The sequence below is a fragment of the Ochotona curzoniae genome, unplaced genomic scaffold, assembly GCF_017591425.1.
Source record: "Ochotona curzoniae isolate NIBS_2020 unplaced genomic scaffold, NIBS_Ocur_1.0 contig_1221, whole genome shotgun sequence".
Classification (NCBI taxonomy): domain Eukaryota; kingdom Metazoa; phylum Chordata; class Mammalia; order Lagomorpha; family Ochotonidae; genus Ochotona; species Ochotona curzoniae.
The window spans coordinates 259,671-281,560 of NW_024464993.1; the positions used below are offsets into that span (position 1 = coordinate 259,671).

General features: G+C 49.9%; 1 protein-coding gene across 2 annotated transcripts; it reads right to left on the bottom strand.

Moving 5' to 3' along the window:
• Window positions 1–4,329: 4,329 nt before the first annotated feature.
• Window positions 4,330–21,569, bottom strand: PPP1R10 (protein phosphatase 1 regulatory subunit 10). 2 transcript variants are annotated; one of them, XM_040996684.1, is made up of 20 exons: window positions 21,467–21,569; window positions 20,716–21,247; window positions 14,779–14,896; window positions 13,796–13,882; window positions 13,513–13,648; window positions 13,105–13,156; window positions 10,171–10,248; window positions 9,881–10,054; window positions 9,561–9,666; window positions 9,352–9,464; window positions 8,819–8,919; window positions 8,506–8,650; window positions 8,269–8,427; window positions 7,913–8,159; window positions 7,689–7,752; window positions 7,382–7,576; window positions 7,132–7,207; window positions 6,790–6,903; window positions 5,803–6,504; window positions 4,330–5,549 (listed from the first exon to the last, which is right to left on the bottom strand). In XM_040996684.1, exons 3-20 carry the CDS (start codon window positions 14,883–14,885, stop codon window positions 5,440–5,442), a joined length of 2,766 nt encoding a protein of 921 aa, XP_040852618.1. In that variant the 5' UTR covers window positions 14,886–14,896; window positions 20,716–21,247; window positions 21,467–21,569; the 3' UTR covers window positions 4,330–5,439. The 2 variants fall into 2 exon arrangements, with proteins under 2 accessions (XP_040852618.1, XP_040852611.1); XM_040996677.1 differs by lacking the exon at window positions 21,467–21,569 and having other exon boundaries at window positions 20,716–21,460.
• Window positions 21,570–21,890: the final 321 nt, after the last annotated feature.

Consider the following 21,890-nt stretch of genomic DNA (forward strand, 5'->3'; position numbering starts at 1 on the left):
GGGGCAGTCCAGTGCCAGTACATGCATTCCAAGGTTGGACTACACGATGGGTCCAAGGTTGTAGCTGGGGAGTCCTCCCAAGAAACCTTGCCTGGGTTGACCTCAGATTCAATTCTTGTGTGCCATCCAGTGCAGAATCAGGTTTGGTTGCTCACCTGCACCAACCAGTGCACAGATAGGTAGGTGCAACTGCCTAGTCTGTTCAGCCTTAGCCCATTATCAAACTGAGAGATGCTGCAGCCCAGCCAGCCATAGATCCAGTCCTATGGGTTCCAGGGCCTAGTTGTGGTGACCCCCAATAACAGGGCCCACTCCCAGACTAGGTTTTTGCACATGCCAGCCTTTGCTGCGGCCCAGCCCAGCCCACATGGCATCCAGTGATGGGTGCTCATGCATACAGCTTAACGCATATGCAAACAGGCGTCACACCCTTGTGCAGTGCGACCTGCCTGCAGCCTGGTGCTTTTGTGCTCATCAGCGATGGGTACAGCCCAGCAAGGGAGTTCCCACAGTTCCCCCTCCAGGCATGTTCCCACCCTGGGTCTTGTGCCTGCCAGGGGGTACTGGAATCTAGTCTGGCATAACTTCTACTCACTCCAGCACTTGGCTAGCTGGTGTTGCAGCCTCGCTCATCTGGCCTGCACCATTCTGGCTGTCATGCACACCAGCAGGTAAGGCAGCCTAGCCCTTCCTGACGCAGCTCTGCTGTGACCTGCTGGGTGCTATGGCCTAGCCTGTCCTACACCCATTCCAGCATTCACAAGCACCAGTGAGTGCTAGAGCCCAAGCCAGTCTGGCCTGCCTGTACACAGACCAACGGGTGCCGCAGCCTTGCCTGGGGCCTGGCCTGCCCCCAGTCCCTCCTCCCATGTTCCTCAGAGGAGCTGCCAAGTAGCGGGGAGTTCCCCCAAGCTCCCCCTAGCAGACCTACCCCCAGCCTGTCTAATGCATGCCAGCGGAGGTAGCAGCCCTGCCTGGCATAGTCTTCCCTCGGGCCTGGTCCCTGCATACCCCAGTGGGTGCTGCAGCCGCTGCGAGTGTTAGGTGGATTCCTGTGACGTAAGTTCTGTGGTCTAGCCTGGCTCAGACCCATCACTGCCCCTAGCTTTCCACATAAGTCATTCGTGCTGTAGTCCCATAGAGGTGAACCCAAAATTCCCTTAAATTTTTTTTCCCTAGGGCCTGGTGCAATAGTGTATCAGCTAAAGTCCTCACCTTGAACACACTGGGATCCCATATGGGCACTGGTTCTAATCTCAGCAGCCCAATTTCCCATCCAGCTCACTTTCTTTTTTTTTTTTTTTTTTATTTAATTTTGACAATCCTTACAAATTTAATTGGGGTAAAAAAGGGTCAAGGTCTAAAGGGGGATATAGAGGAAGAAGCCCCACCCAGTCTCCCGCCCACCCCAAGTCCCGGGTGTGGGGCGCGCTCCGAGATACTCGATCAAGTGGTTCCAATAGTTCACCATTCATGGGTCGTTGCCAGTCTCGCCACCCCAATCATGATGTGGTCATTGAAGAGTTCATTGTTTGACACAGTCCCTTCTAGGGTCTCCGTTTGCCCAGTCTCTGCTGCCAACAGATGGCTGAGGTTGTTGCTTGATTTGTCCTGTCTTTCCCTGGTTAGGACTCCGAGTCCGGTGTCTCGAATGGGAAGATCCTCGAAGAAATTTTGAGGTATTCCCAGTCCAGATTCCTGCTGTTTTAGTAGCATAGGGCCCGTCACAGTCCACTGCCCCGGTCAGCTGGCGGCTGCAGTTGCTGGGCCGGTTCTGTCTCCACCCGTGTCCTCTTGCAGTCCAGCTCACTTTCAAGGCAAGGACTTTATTCGCTAGGCCACTGCCCCAGGCCCACTGATCCACTTCTGATCCAGCTGGATTGGCTGGGAGTGAAACCACTGCCCATACAGGATGCCAGTGCCCCAGGGAGGAGGAGCAGCCTTCCTAGATGTTTCACCTTTTAGCTTGGTCCTTAAATACCACCCTCTCAGACCACGATCTTCCAGTGCACAGAACAACAGCAGACTGACCTCAGCGACCCACAAGACTGGGCCCAGGGAACCTGAAACTAGCCCTGTTGCCTTCTGATTGGGACCCGGGCCTGTGAAGTGTAGGAGGTTGCCGCCCTCTTGTGGTCAATACTGGAAATAACCGCACAGAAGTGAGAGATGCTCAGACTCAACTGTATGAGACTGCCAGGTGGTTGAGATGATTCTGATGAATGCTAGAAGATTGAAAGCCATAATTCTGGGGTCTAACAGCTAAAGTCCTCGCTTTGAACGCGCCTGAATCTCATATGGACGCCGGTTCTAATCCTGGCAGCCCAGCTTCCCATCCAGCTCCCTGCTTGTGGCCTGGGAAAGCAGTCAAGGACGGCCCAGGGCCTTGGGACCCTGCACCCAGAGGGAAACCCGGAAAAAGCTCCTGGCTCCTGGTTTCGAATCAGCTCGGCTCTAACCATTTGCAGCCACTTTGGGAGTGAATCAGCGGATGGAAAAATCTGTCCTTCTTTCTGTATACCTGACTTTCCAATAAATTAACAACAAACGAAATATAATTCTCAATGACAGTATCCCCTTCTTTGTATCTGCAACCTCCCACCTTTAGGGTTATGCACCCTAATTGCAGGTTTTAAGATGGAAATTCTCATTTGAAGTTTATCCCTCCATGTCCTGGTTTCCAAAATTTCACATCATGTCCTGTCATGCCTTTAACAAAATCAATTTTGTAATAAAGATTTATTTTTATTGGAATGGCGGATATACAGAGAGGAGAGACAGAAAGGAAGATCTTCCATCCGATGACTCACTCCCCAAGTGAGCGCAACGGGCCGATACTATGCCGATCCGAAGCCAGGAGCCTCTTCCGGGTCTCCCACGCGGGTGCAGGGTCCCAAAGCTTTGGGCCGTCCTCGACTGCTTTCCCAGGCCACAAGCAGGGAGCTGGATGGGAAGCGGGGCTGCCAGGATTAGAACCGGCGCCCATATGGGATCCCGGGCGTGCAAGGCGAGGACCTTAACCGCTGCGCCACCGCGCTGGGCCCAACTAAATCAATTTTTAAAACCTGAAAACAGCATTTCCCTTGTCTTCACTGAAATTGCCCCTTCATTTCTCTCCTTCTCCAGATACCTGGATTTTCCTTCTTCAGCCATTCTCCTATCCACCTGCCACTACAGTCTCACCTCTAAATGGTCTCACAAGAACAGAAGTTCCAAAGTAGAATCAATATGGCCATGTTTGTAAATGGCTTTTCCCCAAAACGCCCTTTTTCACTTTTTTACTTTGACCCACTGCTTCACTCCTCAGACGGCTGGGCCAGGCTAAAGCTCCTCCCACATGGGTGCAGAAGCTCAAGTTTTTGAGGCATGTGCTAATTCCCACTTGGCACAGCAGCAAAGCTGGATTGGAAGTGCCAGCTTCACCTGCGGCACCACAGCCATGTTTTTCCTGCGTCTGTAGGTCACACTTGCCCCTCAGTGTGCCTTCACCAGTACTCACTACTCTGTGATTTAGCAAACACATGTTAACTCCAAAGGGCTGAGAAACAGAACAGCAGGTGAACAGGGTTTTTTGTTTTGTTCTGAAAAGTCCTGGCCTGGCCAGCACAATAATCAGCTAATCCCCCACCTGCAAGCACCAGCATCCCATACTGGCACCGATTCGTGCCCCTGCATGGGAACACTATAGCCTGGGAAAGCATTAGGTCAAGAGACCTGGGAGAAACTGATACCCCAGATGTTCTAGTCATTTGGGGAGTGGACCAGTGGAAAGATCTGCCTTCCTGATAAAAAGGCCCAGCATTGCAGCGTAGTAGCTAAAGTTTTTACTTTGCATGCGCTAGGATCTCATATGGGTGTAGATTTTGTGTCCCAGCTGCTTCATTTATGACTCAGCTCCCTATTTATGACCTGGGAAAGCAGCACAGGATGGCTCAAATCCTTGGGCTCCTGCACTCATGTGGGAGACCTGGAATAAGCTCCAAGTTTTGGATGATCCCAGCTCTGGGTCCTTGTGGTGATTTGGGGAATCAGTGGATGATCTATCTCTCCCTTTAAAATCTGTCTTCCAAATAAAAAATTCTCAAAAAGTCCTGGAAGTGGGAAGTTCACCTGCCAGTGAAATGGAGATGCCACACAGGAGTAGCAGGATTCAAGGTGCAGCTCTGGTTTGATGTCAGCTTCCTGCAAGCAGCAGGCTGCTCAATGCCTGCCCGGATAGTTGTCCTAGCATTGGCCACTATGACCATTTGCAGAATGAGCCAAGGTTGGGAGCTCCCTACTTCATACTTGAAAAATTAGTTCAGACACACCACGGGTTAAATAAGCTGCTTCACTTTCCACTGTTTATTATTAATGTACAAAATATACAAAACCAAAAGAAAAAAAACTTATCCTCAAATCCATTGTGGCTCTAACCCAAGACCCTGCACAAAACCCAACCAATCCACTGTTTTCATAGAAAACAACTGATGCTGAGACGGGTGAAGGAGAGGACTGGGAAAGAGCAAAAATCATCTTATTGAACCCATCCAGGGCGGCCCATGCGAGGGACCCAGAGGTGGTTGAAGCCTCACACTGACAAGGTTCCAAGTAGGGGCAAGGAGCAAGCTTAGCTCCCCAAGGCAGTGCATGTAGTGTGACTGTCAGGCCCAGCGTGCTGGGCTCCAGTTGATGGAAAGCTGGTCTCATTGCAGTGTCTCGGCCAAGTCCCCAGCATGGCTGTAGGCAAAGGCAGCCCAAGGCTGCTAGCCTACATGGGCGACGAAGATCGGCAGTGGGCAAGGCGGACACGAAGTTGCCATCATCGAACCCAGCAGATTCGTGACGCAGAAGTGGGTGGGACGCAGGATGGCAAAGTATTACTTGGGAAAGGGTTGTGGATGCAGAGTCCGTGTCAGGCGAGGGGTGGGAATGGTGTGGTCCAGAACTCAAATCCAGCCTGAGCCCTCTCAGTGCAGTGGGATATACCATACCCCTTCACCATCTCCCACCCCAGGACAAACCACGGATTTGGTTGGGATGCTTTTGTAAGCGCAGCTGATGCCATGTCAGAGTTCTGTGTGCATGTGGAGGGGACTGACAGGGGAGCAGGTGTCTCCAGAGTAACCAGCTTTAGGTCCTCAAGGCGTCAGGGTCATACTGGAAAGGGGTTTAGGGCACAGGATGAATCGCCTCAAAAAGTGAAGCCAACTGGGTCTCCTCTTCAGCAGTCCTGGGTACAGAATGGGTCCAGTCTCTCTCCTCCCCAGACTGGAGGAAAATATGTACATCAATGCGCACCAGTGATCAGAAACCCCCCAGGAACCCAATCAGGTGGGAACTGAAGGGGCCGGCTCATCAGCTGGGGAATGGGGAAAATGGGCCTCACAGAAGCCATAACCAGGTGGAAGGAGCAAGGCTGCAATCCACAGGGGCGCAAGGGGGGCAGGCAGGTGGTCCCTAGGGCAGGGGTGGCCCATTGACACCGGGATGGTAGAAGGCACAGTTGTTCTCATAGCGGCAGTTGCCTTTCATCATAAAATGTCGGCAGACAGGGCGGTTGGACATGTCTGTGGGAATGAGGGCAGAATGGTTAGCGAAGCCATAGCCAAGTGTGCACCACCACCACCCTCACCACCCAGGCTGGGACAGGCTCACACACACAGCATGGGAAGGCCGCAGACAGAGGGCAGGACCAGCATGCACACTGAGACCCCCAGGACACCCAACTTTCAGGCACTACAGGATGCACCCCTAACAGTGCTTCTCCCCCTACTCCTCTGACACACCAAGAGCGGCAGGCAAAGCCAGGAGCATCCTCACCTCCTCCATGACTGTGGCCTCCGTCGTGCCCTCGGTGACCCCCTCCTCCATGGCCAGGGCCATCGTGGCCCCGGTGCTCATGAGGAGGTGGCCCTCGATGGTCGTGGCTTCGGTGACCAGGGACATCATGAGGCCGGTGGCCATGTGGCCCCCCATGTCCAGGACCTTCATGAGGGCGATGTCCACTACTTCCACCCATGCTCCCACCAGGGCCGTCGTGGGGACGGTGGCCACCACCACCGCCCATGCCCCCACCGGGGCCGTCGTGGGGACGATGTCCGCTGCCACCACCCATGCCACCGCCAGGGATTTCATGGGGACGGTGGCCGCTGCCCATTCCAGGGCCCTCATGGGGACGGTGGCCGCTGCCACTTCCCATACCCCCACCAGGGCCATCATGGGGACGATGGCCACCACCTCCAACCATGCCCCCACCAGGGCCACCTCGTCCATTTGGGGGTCCTCCTCCAGAGCGACCACCTCTGGCCCCACGGAACGGAGGAGGAGGGGGAGGGGGTTCATTTCCTCCTCGGCCACCTCGGCCTCTATGGTACGGCCCAGGACCTGGTCCTGGACCCCCTCTCATCGGGCCGCCTCTCATGGGGTCACCTGGGCCATCCCAGAAAGGATCACCACCCCGGGGAGGGGGTGGGGGACCAAGAAGGCGTGGACCCACTGGCCCACCAGGGCCACCATGGGGACCTGTTAAGGAGAACAAAGAGGAGATTCGATCAGCAACGCACTGCACTCAGTACCTGCCACCTGCCACCTGCCACCCTACACCAACTCCCACTATGTCCTTTCTGCACATGGGACTTAAAGAAGTATATGGAACATGCAATTAAATGTTTATTTTACCACCAAAAGTACCTGCTCCCCAGGCCTACTTTTCCCCTAATGTCTGTGTGCCAGGAGCTCTGTGCATATCCCTCAGCCCAGGCTGAGCTCCAGCAGCCAAGCCCTTCCACCCTCTCAAGCTTCACGCACCTGGCATGGGCCCACCAGGCCCGGGGGGGTAGTGCTGCATGCCCTTGGGGCCCCCAGGGCCGCCTGGGGGGAAACCATTGGCTATCGGACTAGGACCCAGGAGTCCATGTGGCACTGTTAATGCAAAGTGGAGTGAGAGTCAAGAAGGTTCTAGAACCATGGCATTGCTTCCATTTCAGGTGTGCTCTAGTGACCCTCTCAGATCAGCCTGGCAGAGCACCACTCTTTCTGTCCAGCCTTCCCCTCCCACTCCTGCCAAGTGGCAACAGCCCAGCCCTGCTTTCCCAGCTCTACTGCAGGCTCCCTTCCACCCTGGGCTCAGAGGCTGGCCCTGAAGATTACCTAGCATCTGCTTGATCTTATCCGAGTAGTCTGGCTGCTTCAGCAGTTCCTCTGAGGGATGGCTGTTCGGGCTAGCCTGTGAAGGGCAAAAGGACATTCAATAGGCAGCAAGACAACTGGCAAGAGAAAGAACGCGCCATATGTCAGAAGTAAGAGGGAGGATGAGAACTGGGATGAAGAGGACTGGGAGAAAGATCTGGACAGGGCCCTCCAGAGGCCCCAGAGTGGCAAGGGGGAAGGGGGCACGTACCATGATGGAGGTGAGGATCTCCTGGACATTGATGCCGCCTCCTCCGGGGCCCTGGGGGCTCTTGCCAGCACCCATGCTGCCCATGAGATTGGCCAGCACGGGAGGTAACTTAGAGCCACCTGCCCCATCAGGTGAGCCACCTGACACTCCAGGCTCCAGGGTCTCCATATATGCGGTCTCATCCATGGAACACTCCTAAAAGAACGGAACAATTACAATCAAAGGCATGGAGACACTGTCACATGCAAAATGCCACAAAATCAACAAGAATTGCAGGCCCCACCATGGCCAGCCAATGGCGACTCACCTCATCCAGAGGGATGAGTTTGGGAGGGATGGGTTCGTAGGGCTCGGGATCAGGCTCGTGAGGACTGTTGAGAGGACAACAGGCAGCAGGAGGAAAAAGAAACAGGTGTTTATTAGTTCCCTCCCAAGCTTTCTGAATGGCCCCCTCTTCTCAGTTACCACCCGATCAAGCTGTCCTCAGGCAGCTGAGCGCCCCACCCCAGGGTGTCAGCCTGGCAGGCTTACCTCTCCTTGTTCAGGAAGAGCTCCTGAAGGATGCCCTTCTCCCGCTCAGCCTGGATGTAGCGCTCCTGACTGTTGCTTCCAGGGGTGACAAGAGGTGAGGGCAGAACCAGGGGCCGGGGACACACCCAGGGCACCTTCTCCTCCATGTTGTCATGGCTCAGCCGTCGGGCTGTCTCGAACGCATGTCGGTCAGACAGTATCTCCCGCTTAGCCGCCTCTCCAAAGTCCTTGATCTTATTCACATTTACTATTGGCAAGGTGAGAAAAAAAAAAAAAAACAATAAGGGGAGGTAAACACCCATGATCTTTTCACATGCCCTGCATACACCTGTCACCCCAGAAACCCAGATGCGCACCTCGTTCTGTTTCATCCAGTTCAAAGTAGAAGTACTCTCTCAGCTTGCCCTCCTCAGGCCATGTTACACTTTTCCTCTTCCTGCCTTTGCGTGTCAGCTGGCCAGGGTCACCAGGACTCTCCACAGGCTTGGCATCGAGGGCTCCTGGCTCCAAGGAGGCTGCAAGAGGAGAGTCTTCAGAGCCAGGGCCCTTCTTGCCCAAAAGCCCTGAGCTCAGGCAGATCCCCCACACACTACCTGTATCCATGAGCTCAGGGACTTCCACGGGGGGCACGGGAGTCCCTGGACGCTCTGTGTCCATTGCCTCAGGAGGAGCTGGCTCTGGGGAAGAAGGTTTGGCTGTGCTTGGTTCTGTGCTTTGTTTCCCTTCAAAGGGGCTTGGCTATGATGAAAGAAAAAGAAGCTAATGAGCTAAAGCCAGGAAAGGTCCCCCTAGAGTGGCAGACTTTGTCTCAGAGTGGCCCCACCCTCGCCAACAGCTCCTAGCTGCTGAGGCCCGAGCCCCACCCCTCACACCCTGCCACTGAGAGCCACTCCTTGGGGCCCATACCTTAGCAGCTGTAGGCGACAGCACCTTCTTCTTCTTTTTAATTTTGATGCCAGGAACAGGAGCTGAATTGAGAGCATCCAAAAAGCCCAGCCCCTCCATAGCTACCAAGAGAAAAGTCATAAAATTAAATTATTAAACCTACACAGAGCAGAAGGAAAACAGGACAGGGGAGACCTGCCTTAATTGAGAATGCAGCTGAAGGTAAAAGGGGACAGCATGGCAGGACAGTCCCGTACTAGTCCACCTATCTTGGGCAGCAAGCTGTGGCTCTGCATCTGAGAGTGCAGGCACGGAAGCAGCAAGGCCCGGGGACACGGCAGATCCACCTGCCAGGAAGGAGCATCCTCACTGCTCACACTGACTGGCATTGCTCCCCACTTCACCTCTACAGCTCCCACCTGGCAGGGAGTTCCGGAGGACACTGGGACAGCCAAGAGAAGCAAAACCTCTCTGCCCTCTGCCTCTCGACATCCATTCCCATTACAGGTTTGCCCCCAGTGCAAAACACAACTGAAGCCCTGCTTCAGACTCACGCTGTGGTGGGATGATCTTCACTTTGATTTCCTTGGTGGCGTTGGGTGTGGTGTTGAGGGGCTTGTACTTCTTCTCTGCCGGGGGCACCGCCTCCCCTGGAGCAGCTGTAGTGCTGTGGAAAGCAGGAGTCACGGTCACCACCTAGGACTCGCTTCCTCTCCCCTTCCACCAGGGGCCGCTCCACTCACACCCCCGACCCAGCACACACCTCTGCCGCTTCAGGGGGATGGGTTTCAGGTTGTATTTGTCAGACACCATCACGGCGCTGGCATTCTTCTTCACAGGCACCAAAGATGGGGTCTCCAGCTCCAGCCCTGGGAGAGAGACACACTGTCAGTCAGGAAGCCCGGCGCCCCCCAACACCTCTGTCTCTTCCTCAGTGATCCTCCTTCCAAAAGCTCACCCACACTAATGACCCCAAGGCTCCTCCTAGCACCCTACCTCTTCTCCATGGGACTACCGTTATCACAAAGCACATGGGTCCCCAGGGCCTGACAACACCTGCCCACAGGCTGGCCAGGGGCTCACCGGTGGACCGGAACTTGGCATGACTGGGGGCTGTGGTCCGCAGAGATTTGGGCTTCTCCTTCTTTTTCTCTGGTGGCTCCTCGGCCCGGGTCTCAGTCTTCACCTCAGTCAAAGGCCGCTCCGGAGGCGGGGTGCGTGTCTTCCCCTCCTCTTTGCGCTTCTTCTTATCTTTCTCTGTTTCAAAAACCCAAGGCAGAGAAGGTCTTACTTGAGAAGAGCCATTAAAGAGAAAGCAGGCTGGGTACTCCAGTAGGAAAAAGACACGAAGGATGAGGGATGCAGACACTCACCAGCAGGCTGGGCACTGCTCTGGGAGCGGATAACAGCCATCCAGTCACTGACAAGGACGGAGGCCAACTTCCGGAGCTCTGCAGGTGAGAGAGAGGGGCAATGCCTAAGTGGTTTAAACAGTTGCATTTTTCCAGCAACAGAAAATAAAATTTTGTAAAACTACTATGAAAATCTGCGCAATGGAAAAAGTAAGCTAGAATTTTAAAACATGACACATGCTCTAATCCCGGCAGCCCTGCCTCTGCCTCCCATCCAGCTCCTTGCTTGTGGCCTGGGAAAGCAATTGAGGATGGTCCAAACCCTTGGAACCCTGCACCCCCATGGGAGACCCAGAAGAGGCTCCTGGCTCCTGGCTTCAGATCAGTTCAGCTCTGGCTGTTGAGGCCATCTGGGAGTGAACCAGCAGATAGAAGATCTTTTTCTTTGTTTCTCCTTGTCTATAAATCTGCCTTTCCAATAAAAACAAATAAATCCTTACAAAAAAAAAAAAAAAAAAGAAAGAAAGAAAAAGAAAACCTACAAAATCCTTACAGGTTTGTTTGAAAGGCAGAACGACAAATGTCTTTAACAGCCAGGTCCTAGCCAGCAGTCAGACATTCCACCCTAGTCTCCCATGTGGGTGACAGGGACCCAAGTACTTGCTGCGATGGGCACCTTGGGAAGCAGCAGGATATCTCTGCCACACAGGTGGGAGACCTAGATTAAGCTGCAAGTGCCTGGCTTTGGGGTACCCCATCATTGGCTGGTGTAAACCAGTGGATGGGAGAATCTGTCTTCTTTCAAATACATACAAGAGTTTAAAAACAGGCCAAAATAGGGTTGTGAAATCGAAACAATTAAAGAAAGAACACAATTTGTTTCTAAATATATGAAAAATTTCATGGTTTGTTTGATAGCACCTTTTGTATATGGAAAATAATTTCTCTATGGCACCTCTCTCAAACATTTCCATTTATAGATGCATATAATCAACAAGAGTATCAAAGAACATTAAAATCTGATTTTTCAAATAATCACACAACAATTTCTGTCCCTAAGGCAACACCCCGAGAGCAGGAACATCCTAAGGCCTTGGAGGCAGTGCAGGGCAGAGCTAAACTTCACTATCTAAAGGGGTTAGAGTCATTCAATCCAGCTCCAAACAGGACAGCACAACTGAGCCTGCTCAACAGTGCTCCGAAGGATCTAAAAGGACTCCACACTGAGAACGAACGTAAACAAGACTGGAAGACTGGGCCTTGACGTGGTCACCCTGAGCACTGTGAGCTGCAGCAAGCTGGGGCTCTGGGCCTCGGGAGGCTTTGCCAGTAAGCAGTCCCACAGCTGGGGAGCCCCCACAGGCTGGCCTCCTACACAAGCCAACAAACAGTGCTATGGATTTTTATCAGAGCAGATACATTGAAGAGCACTTGGGTGGGAAACTAGCTCAGGCCCAGGTGGGGGTCAAAGGGAACTCAGTCACTTAAGGAGAGGCCAGGCCCGGCAGTATGCTGTCAGGAAGTGACATGTTGTTTTTTTACAGTCAGGCTGCTGCCCACAACAAAGTTCACTGGCACCAAGTGTCTACTGTCAGCAAAAACAGATACCGAAGGTCCCATAAGACGCCACATTTATTAAGAAGTAAATGGTGGGGCCCAGCGTGGTAGCCTAGCGGCTAAAGTCCTTGCCTTGCACATGCCTGGATTCCATATGGGCGCTGGTTCTAATTGTGGCGGACTCACTTCCCTCACAGCTCCCTGCTTGTGGCCTTGGTAGGGCAGTTGAGGATAGCCCAAAGCCCTGGAACCCTGCACCCATGTGGGAGACCTGGAGGAGGCTCCTGCACAGATCTGCACAGCTCTGGCCATTGCAGCCGCTTGTGGGGTGAACTGGCAGATGGAGGATCTTCCTCTCTCCTCCTCTTTGTATGTCTGACTTTTCTTTTTTTTTTTTTTTTTAAAGATTTATTTTTATTATTTTGTTATTGGAAAGGCGGATATACAGAGAGGAGAGACAGAGAGGAAGATCTTCCATCCGATGATTCACTCCCCAAGTGAGCGCAACGGGTCGATACTATGCCGATCCGAAGCCAGGAGCCTCTTCCGGGTCTCCCACGCGGGTGCAGGTTCCCAAAGCCTTGGGCCGTCCTCGACTGCTTTCCCAGGCCACAAGCAGGGAGCTGGAAGGGAAGCGGGGCTGCCAGGATTAGAACCGGCGCCCATATGGGATCCCGGGCGTGCAAGGCGAGGACCTTTAACCACTTGCGCCACCGCGCCGGGCCCAGTATGTCTGACTTTTCAATAAAAATAATAAAGCTTTCTTTTCTTTTTTGTTATTTTATAAAATAAGATTTATTTTCACCGCAAAGTCAGATAATATAGAGAGGAGGAGAGACAAAGAGAAAAATTTTCCATCCAATGATTCACTCCCCAAATGACCGCAACGGCCAGTGCTGTGCCAGTCCGAAGCCAGGAGCTGGGAACTTCCTCCAGGTCTCCCAATGCAGGTGCAAGGTCCCAAGGCTTTGGCCATCCTCGACTGCTTTCCCAGGCCACAAGCAGGGAGCTGGATGGGAAGCGGGGCTGCTGGGATTAGAACTGTCACCAACATGGGATCCTGACACATTCAAGGCGAGGACTTTAGCCACTAGGCCACCGTGCCGGGCCCCAAAATAAATCTTAAAAAAAAAAAAAAGTGGTGATTCACTACGATACCTGCCTTTTGCACCAAGAAATCTGAAGAATTAAGATTCCATTCAATATGGAACCTTATGTTACAGTCAACAGCACAGAAAGATTCCATTTCAAATTAAGAATAGGAAAGGAGGATTTAGATTAGAGGGAACAACTTATTAAGAGAAATAGGAACATCAGGTGAGGGAAGAGGAAGAAGACACAATCCAGGACGGGCCAAGGAGGAGGTACCAGCGGAGGGAGAGCAAGCACAGCACCTACCTTCATCCTCACTTGACTTGCTCAGTTGCTTCACCAGCTTGGCTGTGTTATTCTACAAGGGGAGCAGTGGATAGGTAAACGCCAGGAAGAAAGTGAGCCCACCACCCCACTACAGCAGCAACACTGCTACAATAGTTCGCCTGTTACAAAGCAGTCTTAGACACAGTGATTTTACTTCTTAGGCCCGTTAGCAAGTTTAACTATTTCCATTTTAGAAATCAAGGAACTGAGGCTTAGATGTGCCCTAAGCCACACCCCTACTAAGAGACAAATTTAACCCAAGTCCTTGCCAAACTCCAGTTTTCTTTTTATCATTCTACCTAACAAGCACACGCCTGCAGCTCCACCTATTTTCTCTGGCGGGTTAAACCAAAAGTGAAGAACCAAGGTTGTAAAGACCAAAGGTACCTGCTTGAGGTGGTCCACAGTGAGCGGCAGGTGTTGCAGGGTCAGTAGAATTTGCTGGAGGAGAGGAATGTTATTGGTTGTCTTGGAATATGTCAGCCAATTGTTAAGAAGCTTATAGCCACCGACATCAATGAATCTGCAGGCAGATAAAAGGAGCCTCTAAGTGCCCTTCGTTGGTTTTGGAACCACACATCCTACTCTCCTATCCCCGATCAGCAGCCCAGGACCCATGCCTCACCACCCCCATCCTCTAACTGCATCCTCCTACTACAGCCTTACTTACTTGACCAGTATTTCTGGTGACCGGGTCTGTAGCAGAATGTTCAAATAAGTGCATCGACTCACCATCTTTCGTGCTTCTTTCATGAGACTGAGGGAAAGGAGCTAGGGTTAGAAACAGAGCAGGGAGTCTCTTCTTTCAGCAGAAGAGTCTACTCCACAGGACTCTGTTCCACTGTGGGAAAGTCACATAGGCCTCTGGGGGCGGTGGGATAGATCCAGAGCAACATGGGAAGACAGAAGACCCAGGAGGAGACAAATGAAGTCTCAGAAGTCTCAACAGGGGAGGGGAGCATCGTTGCTTCCCTAACACACAGCTACATTAGATTCTGCTTCCACAAGTTCCAGCCTCAACACCAGCTCTCCAGGGTTGGTGTTGTAGCACAGTAGGCGAATTCGCCACCTACAACACCAGCACCGTCTCTCAAGAGCACCAGTTCTAATTCAGCTGCCTACTAATGAACCTGGGAAAACAGCAGGGCCCTGCTGCCCTCATGGAAGACTCTGATGGAGTTCCAGGCTCCTGGCGTTGGCCTAGCCCAGCCCTGGCCATTGCAGCCATCCAGGGAGTGAACCAATAAATGCAAGATCTCTCTGTTGCTCACCTTTTTAAACAAATTTTTTAAAAAATGTTTTTCTAAACAGACAGCTTCAAAATATGTTTAAGACAGTCTGCTTATTTGTTCTCCCTTGGAAAATGAGAATCTCTGAAGGTAAATACCTTAAGTGGAACATGATCAAAAACAAGCAAAAATTGTCCCCAGGTTCCCCTGCACTGATCCCTAAGTAATACTGCCTTGGGACTATGGATATCTAAATCTCCAGCTTTCATTTTAGTCACCAAGGATTTTAATTCTGCAATTATGGGTTGGAATCTGAATCCAACTAACTCTCCTTTTTCTTTCCCAGAAATCCCCATTCCGTTTGCTACAACTGAGATTCAGCAGTCTCTTCTGTTCAAAACGAACTCGGAGAACAGGCACCCACCTGAAGATCTTGGCAATCCCATCCACGCTCTTGACTTCCCCATCTCGGCTCAGGAAGCTATCCAGGCCCTTGAGAAGTTCTTTGGGGTCTATGGGACCTGAGCCCATGATGTTGGTTTCTAAGAAAAAAGCACAAAACAAACCCTAGAGTAAACAGGTGGCAAGGACAGTCAGGATACACTGATAAAAGTCCACTTGTGCATTTTTCAAAACATGGCAACTCACTGTTCAATCTACATCAACACTATTGCCCAGATTCCAATTACTGAGAAAACAGCCTGGGGTTAATGTCACTTTCTGGAAAAGCAATTAGATTACAGCACAAGGTTGCACACCTCTGTCTTAATCCATCACAACCTTCCTAACACAGCTGGACTTCACCAGAGCTAAGACTGAAGTTCCCACAAGATGCTACATCCACTAAGGCCTTCTGCCCTTTATTAGCTTCTCTCACTTAACTGCTGCTAAATCTGCCTTTAAAAAAAAAAAAAAACAACAAACTAATGTTTTATAAGAATAGGCCAATTTTGGGTGTTGTAGTTCAGTGTCTTCAAAGTCAATTTCCTAGGGCAGTGCAGTGTCTCAACACACTAAGCATTAACCTTCAAGCACCAGTATCCCATATGAATGGGAGTTCGTGTCCTAACTGTTTCAATTCTGATCAATCTTTCTGTTTATAGCCTGGGAAAGCAGGGGAAAGATGACCCAGTCCTTAGGATTCTGCACCATGTGAGAGACTCACAGGGGTTCCCGTCTTGAGATTAGCCTGGCAGTTGCAGCCACTGGGAAGTGAGCCAGCAGATGGAAGACTTGTCTCTCCTTCTCTCTGTGAGTCTTGCCTTTCCAATAAGAATATATCCTAATATTCTTAATTTCACTTTTCCCATTTATTAAGAGATGTAATCTCTACAAATGACAACATAATTGTAAGAAAACAAAGGCCTTCTAGCAGATTTGGAGGTAGCTGCACTCCCCAGGGGGAATCACAGGTGCTAAAGATAACACCACTAAATTTTAAGCAGTTACTTTGGAGCAGATTGGAAGAGTTAAAAGTAGGAAGACTCCTTTTATGGAAGAACAGAAAAGTGTATAGCAATTTCTGGGCCAGAGTCAAAATTCTGGTAATAGCATGCCTCTGAGGGGGATACCTCTAACATTTGGCTTCTAAGACCAAAGAAAGCAAGCCACCCAGGCAATGCCTGCAGTGGGTAAAGATAACAAGCAGCAGAAGGGAGGCCTCCTGAATCCCAGCCCAAAGTCAGCGAGTAACAGACACACCCATGCAGAAGGGTGGGAAAAATAATGAGCACTTTATAGAGATTATTGCGTTTTACATACAGGAGACAGGTTTCTTGTAAGATAATGCCAATCAACTCTCAGAAAAATCACAAAAGTAAAGCAACACATTAACAATTCAGTTCTTTAGTCCTCCCAACAAGGTTAACTTCCAAATGTATGGCTCCTAATGTCCTAGGTAAGTAGCAGCAGAGAAGGCAGCCCAGAAAGCACAGGGTGGCTGTCAAGGTTAATCTGTGGGCTGAACCTAGGGAGCAAAGATGAGAAAAGCTGAGCAGGGCTGCTGCCGCTGCTGGCCCAGAAGCTTCGAGGACAAATGGAACCTGAAGTCATGGGGAAAACATTCAAGTAGAATACTAGAAAGGATAAGAAGTTTATGGGTCAAATCTTTTCTAGTATGATGACTCTGACACACGGAAAAGACAAAGGAATCTTTCCCACACAGTAAGATACTCAATAGTGACTCGACAGTGCTTTGCAGAAACTGTAGATATATATGATAAAGCAATATGTAAAAACCAATTTCCCATCTGTTGGAGACTGGAAGAGCAATGAACAGTTTCAAAGCAGTAACACATGAGCAACGAAGAAACTAAGAAATGTTCAAATATTGATTCATATAGACACAAATGCACCTACCATCAGATCCTTAACCAAAATGAATACAATCTGACAAAAAAAAAAAGGTTTGAATTAAGCATCCTTCTAGTAAGGCCCTCTGAGCACAGCTAACTCCATAGTCACCCAAAACTAAATACACATAACCTTGAACAACTTCCTTTTGTGTATCCAACTAAGTTAAGCCAACAGCTCTACTATCCCTACCTTCCTTCAGAACTAAGACTGTCACCTGAGCACAAAAGTTCCTTCACTCTATGTGGAAGACGGACTTAAGAGTAAGGAAAGAATAACCATCCCTAGAAAAAGGACCCATGGAGTACAAAGCTCAGTTGCACCCAGTGCCCTCTGCTGGGGATAGAAGCCAACTACTTCTACATTCCCATTTTTGTTTTTTTATAGCAATAAAAGAACTAAGGCAAGCTACAAATGTTAAATATTCATCTCCCACTATCTGCATTTTAGGAAAAAAAATAATAAATCTGGTCCCATGAGCACTAGCCATGTGATTAACTCCCAAGTGGGTTTTTCCATGCTTTAATGCAGATCAAGTGTTTTAAATCTTAATTCCCTTACTTTGAAGTCAGCATAATGTAAAGTGAAACTTCCAAGGCACTCAAGTGGAGAGAAGAGGCTGACATGGCCAGCCCAGGCCTGTAGTGAACTCGAGCTGACCGGGGAAGGAGGGGCGGTGACCAACAGCACTAACATTACCTACTTATCAACCAGACCCATGAGTATGTCTTCTTTTAATGAGCTGTTACAATTCTTGAAGGCAGATTATCAGAAAAGTAGGGGGTAGGCCCTGGCCTACCCCCAACTTGTCCTGTTACTTTGTGGTTGTTGCGCGCTTTAGACACTGCTGGTGCAAAGCACTGGGGAACCTTCTATCATTCTTTCCAGACACTATGCCAGGGATTCCTGCCTCCAAGAGGAATCCTACTTGAGAATTATTCAATTAAAAAGTTAAAAAATGCAGCCTTGGCTAGAGTTACTCTGCACTCATCACCAAGAGGACTGAATTGCCTCAAAAATTCCACACAAAAGGATCATGACTATCTTCTAAAACAAAAGGGACAATGCTCCAAGTTTAATTTACAGGCCTCAGGAAATGCCTTTATTACCCTTTCCCTTGTTCCAGACATTTCTTAGCATGACTTCCTGTACCGAGTGTCTCAGCTTTCCTCTGCATACGAAATCTCTATCCCTCAGGAACCATTTTGAGAACCTAGTACAGGCCCTTCCTGAAAGCTCATCTGCTTCTCAACAGGATGCAAAAAACAATACCATCCCCACCCCTCAAAAACTCAACGCTACAGGACCGGGCTCCCCAACTCCCATGTTAAGGAGGATCTGTTATTAAATCCCTGCTTATTAGTGATCAGGAAACCATGGGGGTAGTGCTCAGCTCCCAAGGAAGGAATACTACAGAGGCACAGGCAAAGTGCTTACATAGTAAATGAAAGAACTTATGGTCAATAGACATGAAAGGGTCCCTCCCATCCAATTCAGAAGTTTTTTTTTAATTAAAAAAAACACACCCCCCCCATATTTTCCCTACATAACTGTAGCAGTTCTACAAAATGGCTTTCCGATTCTGCCTAAAATCTCTCCACTTCAATGTATGTCCTTTTTATTTAATGAGAAACAGATGGAGAGTTCCACAGATTTGACTTTTAAAAAGTCAGAAAAAAGATTAGCAAGGAACTGGGACAGCAAATATCACTGCCAGGGCATGGTCTTCAAACACGCACCAATGTCGCTGAAAACAGAGGACATTATTTTTACATTAATGCTTAAAGCCTTTCTTTGAGAAGGGACTGGAAAAAAAACTCTAAAAAGGTGGCTCCTTGGGAGAAGGAAAAATGGGAGGTTGTGAAATGTAATACCAGAAATGGTTTTGCTTACCAGAAACCGTAGCTCGACTCTCCCTGCCTTGAGCTTACACCTGCCGTCTCCTTTTCTAAAGATTCACTTCTTATCCTAGTACCAATGTACAGGAACTAAGCAACTGGAGAACGTGATACAGCACTCGATACAGAGTTTATCTATAAACCCAGAGCTGGGAAGAAGGGCCGTTTAGAGTCCTAAAAGCACCCAACCTACTCACCCACAATCCCACAACACAGTGACCAAATTGCACAAGGCTCCTGAGCAGAAATGGCACGTAGGTTCATTAGGCCATTTATCTCAAGTTACTCTCTGCTAGCAAGCCTTTGTGTCCCCCACTCTCCCCCAACAAAGATATATGCACACACTCGCTCTCACACACCCCTGAAGGCTACCCAGGCTTAAAAGTACAGTTTAGATTTGATTGGTTCTTCACCCTTGGCAACTGAAGCGGGTTAAAAATTCCAAGCAATTGTTGAGTGAAGGAAGGTAAAAATAAATTAACGGGCTGATTGCTAAATATAAGAGCTATCTAGCCATGGAGATGAAAAGTCTTGACACATAAATCCTAGAAGCATTTATCCCTTTTAAGACTTGTAAAAAGAATGCATCAGAATAAAGCACTACATACAGCCTTTCCCCTAGCAGCAGTGTGCAGGAGCAGGCTAGGAGAAAGCGGCTCAGGGGTGGAGTCTGCAGCGGGTGGAGAGGAAGTAAGCCGATTACATCACCTTCCATTGCCGCTCCTCCCCCTCGACAAGTTTCTAGGGCGGCCCGAGGGCCAGGACAGCAGAAGAGAAAAAAACAACAAAAGAGAGGCGCCATCTTGTAATGGAGAAAGAACTCAGAATTTAAAAGAACAGAGCCGGCTCTGCCGATAGCTTGTTACATTAGAAAACACTCGTTTTGGTAAAATAACAAAAACCGGCCGCCCATCCTCGATTACCCCTGATGTTACTTTAATCATTAAAGAGCGGAACGTAAAGCAGTAAAATATTAAAAGCAATTTGCTGCGGGAAAGAAATTCGAACCTGAAGCCCAATCTGCTACCACTGACCACCCCTCCTTGAAAAAACGGGACGGGGAGGGGGGAGGATCTGAGCCGCCCTCAACAGTAGGGCTGAAGTGGGAGAACAGGAGAAAAATGGGCTGAAGACAACCTGCAACGCTGCTTGGAAGACAAAAGGACAAGGAAAGTCGCCATTTTGAAGCAGGGAAGAAAAAAAAAATTCCTTTTAACGACACAAATCTTTTAGAAAGCTAGCATTCAATGCACTAAATAATGGCTTTAAAAAATATATTGCCGAATCCCACATTCCCCAACCCGCTAGTTTTAACTGTTACCCACCCACCGAAAGTTACCAAAATGTAATTAATCCGTTTGCTTTTAAATAACCTACGCAACCTGCAACAATTACAAAGACATTTCTTTACCTCCCCATCTGTTATCTTGTATGTACTAGAATATTCCCTGTATCAAGTGTCTTGCAATCTTTATTCCTAGATTGCCACGTATTTAACCGCACAAATATACCCGAAGCAAATTAACATTAAAATTGAGAGGACTTAACAATCATTTTAAAAAAGTCAAAGCCAGCTGTTATTTCTCTCTGCCCATCTCCTTACCCTGCAATCTTTATGTACAGATTGCTTATTAATCTGGCAAATTGAGAGGCACCCTGTTTGTCTCACACACAAAGACGTGGGACTTCTGGGCTCCAAGATCCACCATCTTTTGCATGTGAGCTCATTAACCCTTTCGAAGACTGCAGCTAACCAGAGGAAGGGAACCCGTTCCTCCTTATTAGAAAGTAAAACACTTATGGCTTTGGCAGTCTGGAAAATGACTGGATTACCAAGGGTTAACCATCAAACTCCTGGCTCGCTGGCCCTCCCTCCACCCTCTCCAGGCCTGCAGCAGAGCAGGGGAAGAGGCAGGTGGCATGGGAGAGAGAACAAGACTGTATTTAGACCCCAAGGCCCATTTTAATGGAGATTAAGTGACCGGCTTGGTCCTTCTCCCAGTTCTCTGTTCTATGGTCTCATTTTCTTCCTCTCATTATTTTTTTGGTTTCACAACGGGAAAACGTTGATTTCTTGTTGCAAGGCTTGTTTTTGAAAATTCGACACTTACTATCCAATATTTTTGCGACGTCAGCACCTCGGGCTCAGGGGGGTAGGGGAGGGGGTGAAATTTTGGAGGAAAAAAAAACCAACCAACCAGGACCCAAAACTCAAATGACTTGGGGGGGCCTCATTGCATCAAAAAGTCTCTTAAAAAATAAGAAAAATAAAGGCCGACTCAGTATTCGTCCCCCCCCCACCCAACTCCATTGAGGGAGGGGGGTCGTAGAAAAAAATTTCTGAGTTGGATTCAAAAAAGGAAACGCTGGATGAAGTGGATCTGAGCGGGTTTGGGAGGGGAGGGGTGGCTGATTATTTTTTGCAGTTATGTGGTGACGGTCCTTCGGCCGCAGATTGCAAGTCCCAAGCAGCGTGGGCTGGTGGGGTGGGCAAGACAGGTGGGAAGGGAGAAGACACAAGTGGTTGGGCTGGTGGCTGCTGTTTCCCCTTTCCCCCCTCGGATCCTTTCAAGGGCTTAAGATGGTTGCTGCGGCTTGTTTCTGTTTTCCTCGTGGCCGGCCTTTCTCCGAGAAAATTCAAACCTGGGATAAAAGGAACACAAGGGAGAAAGAGGTCATCAGTACGGACTGCAGCTGTGCCATCTTGGCCGCCCCCCAGCGTCTCCTCCGCGCGCCAAGCTCCGACACGGCCAGTTTCATCGCCACGCCACGGATCTCAAACGAAACCGCCCCTGCCCCACCGCCCAGACCCCCAAATGTGCCCACACCTGAACCCACAACATATCACAGACCACAACTTACCTCTAAACGAACCCCAGAATGGCGGCTGCCAGCTCGGGCGGAGGTTTTTATAGCCGGACGCCGCCCAACGCGCCCAAACGAGACACTGAAACGCCCTTGTCGCGAGACATTGTGCGCGAGGCGTGAGCTCATTGGCCCGCCCGAAAGGCAACTCGCGCGCTGATTGGCTATCCTGCCTCTCATCCTCGCTCAGCCCCACCCTCGGCATCCTCTTCCGCCTTCTTCCTGCCCCTCCCTTCGCGTGCTCGTGACTAGGGAGCTCAGTACCGCCCTTTCCTTTGCTTTGACCACTTCCGCCCTCGAGAGGACGGCTCTCCCAGAGTTGGTAGAAATGGAGCGGCGCATGCGCACTCAGGGGACTCCCCGCAAAATCGCTTTCAAAATCGCTTCCGATAAAAACTTTAAGAATGGAATGTGAGAATGG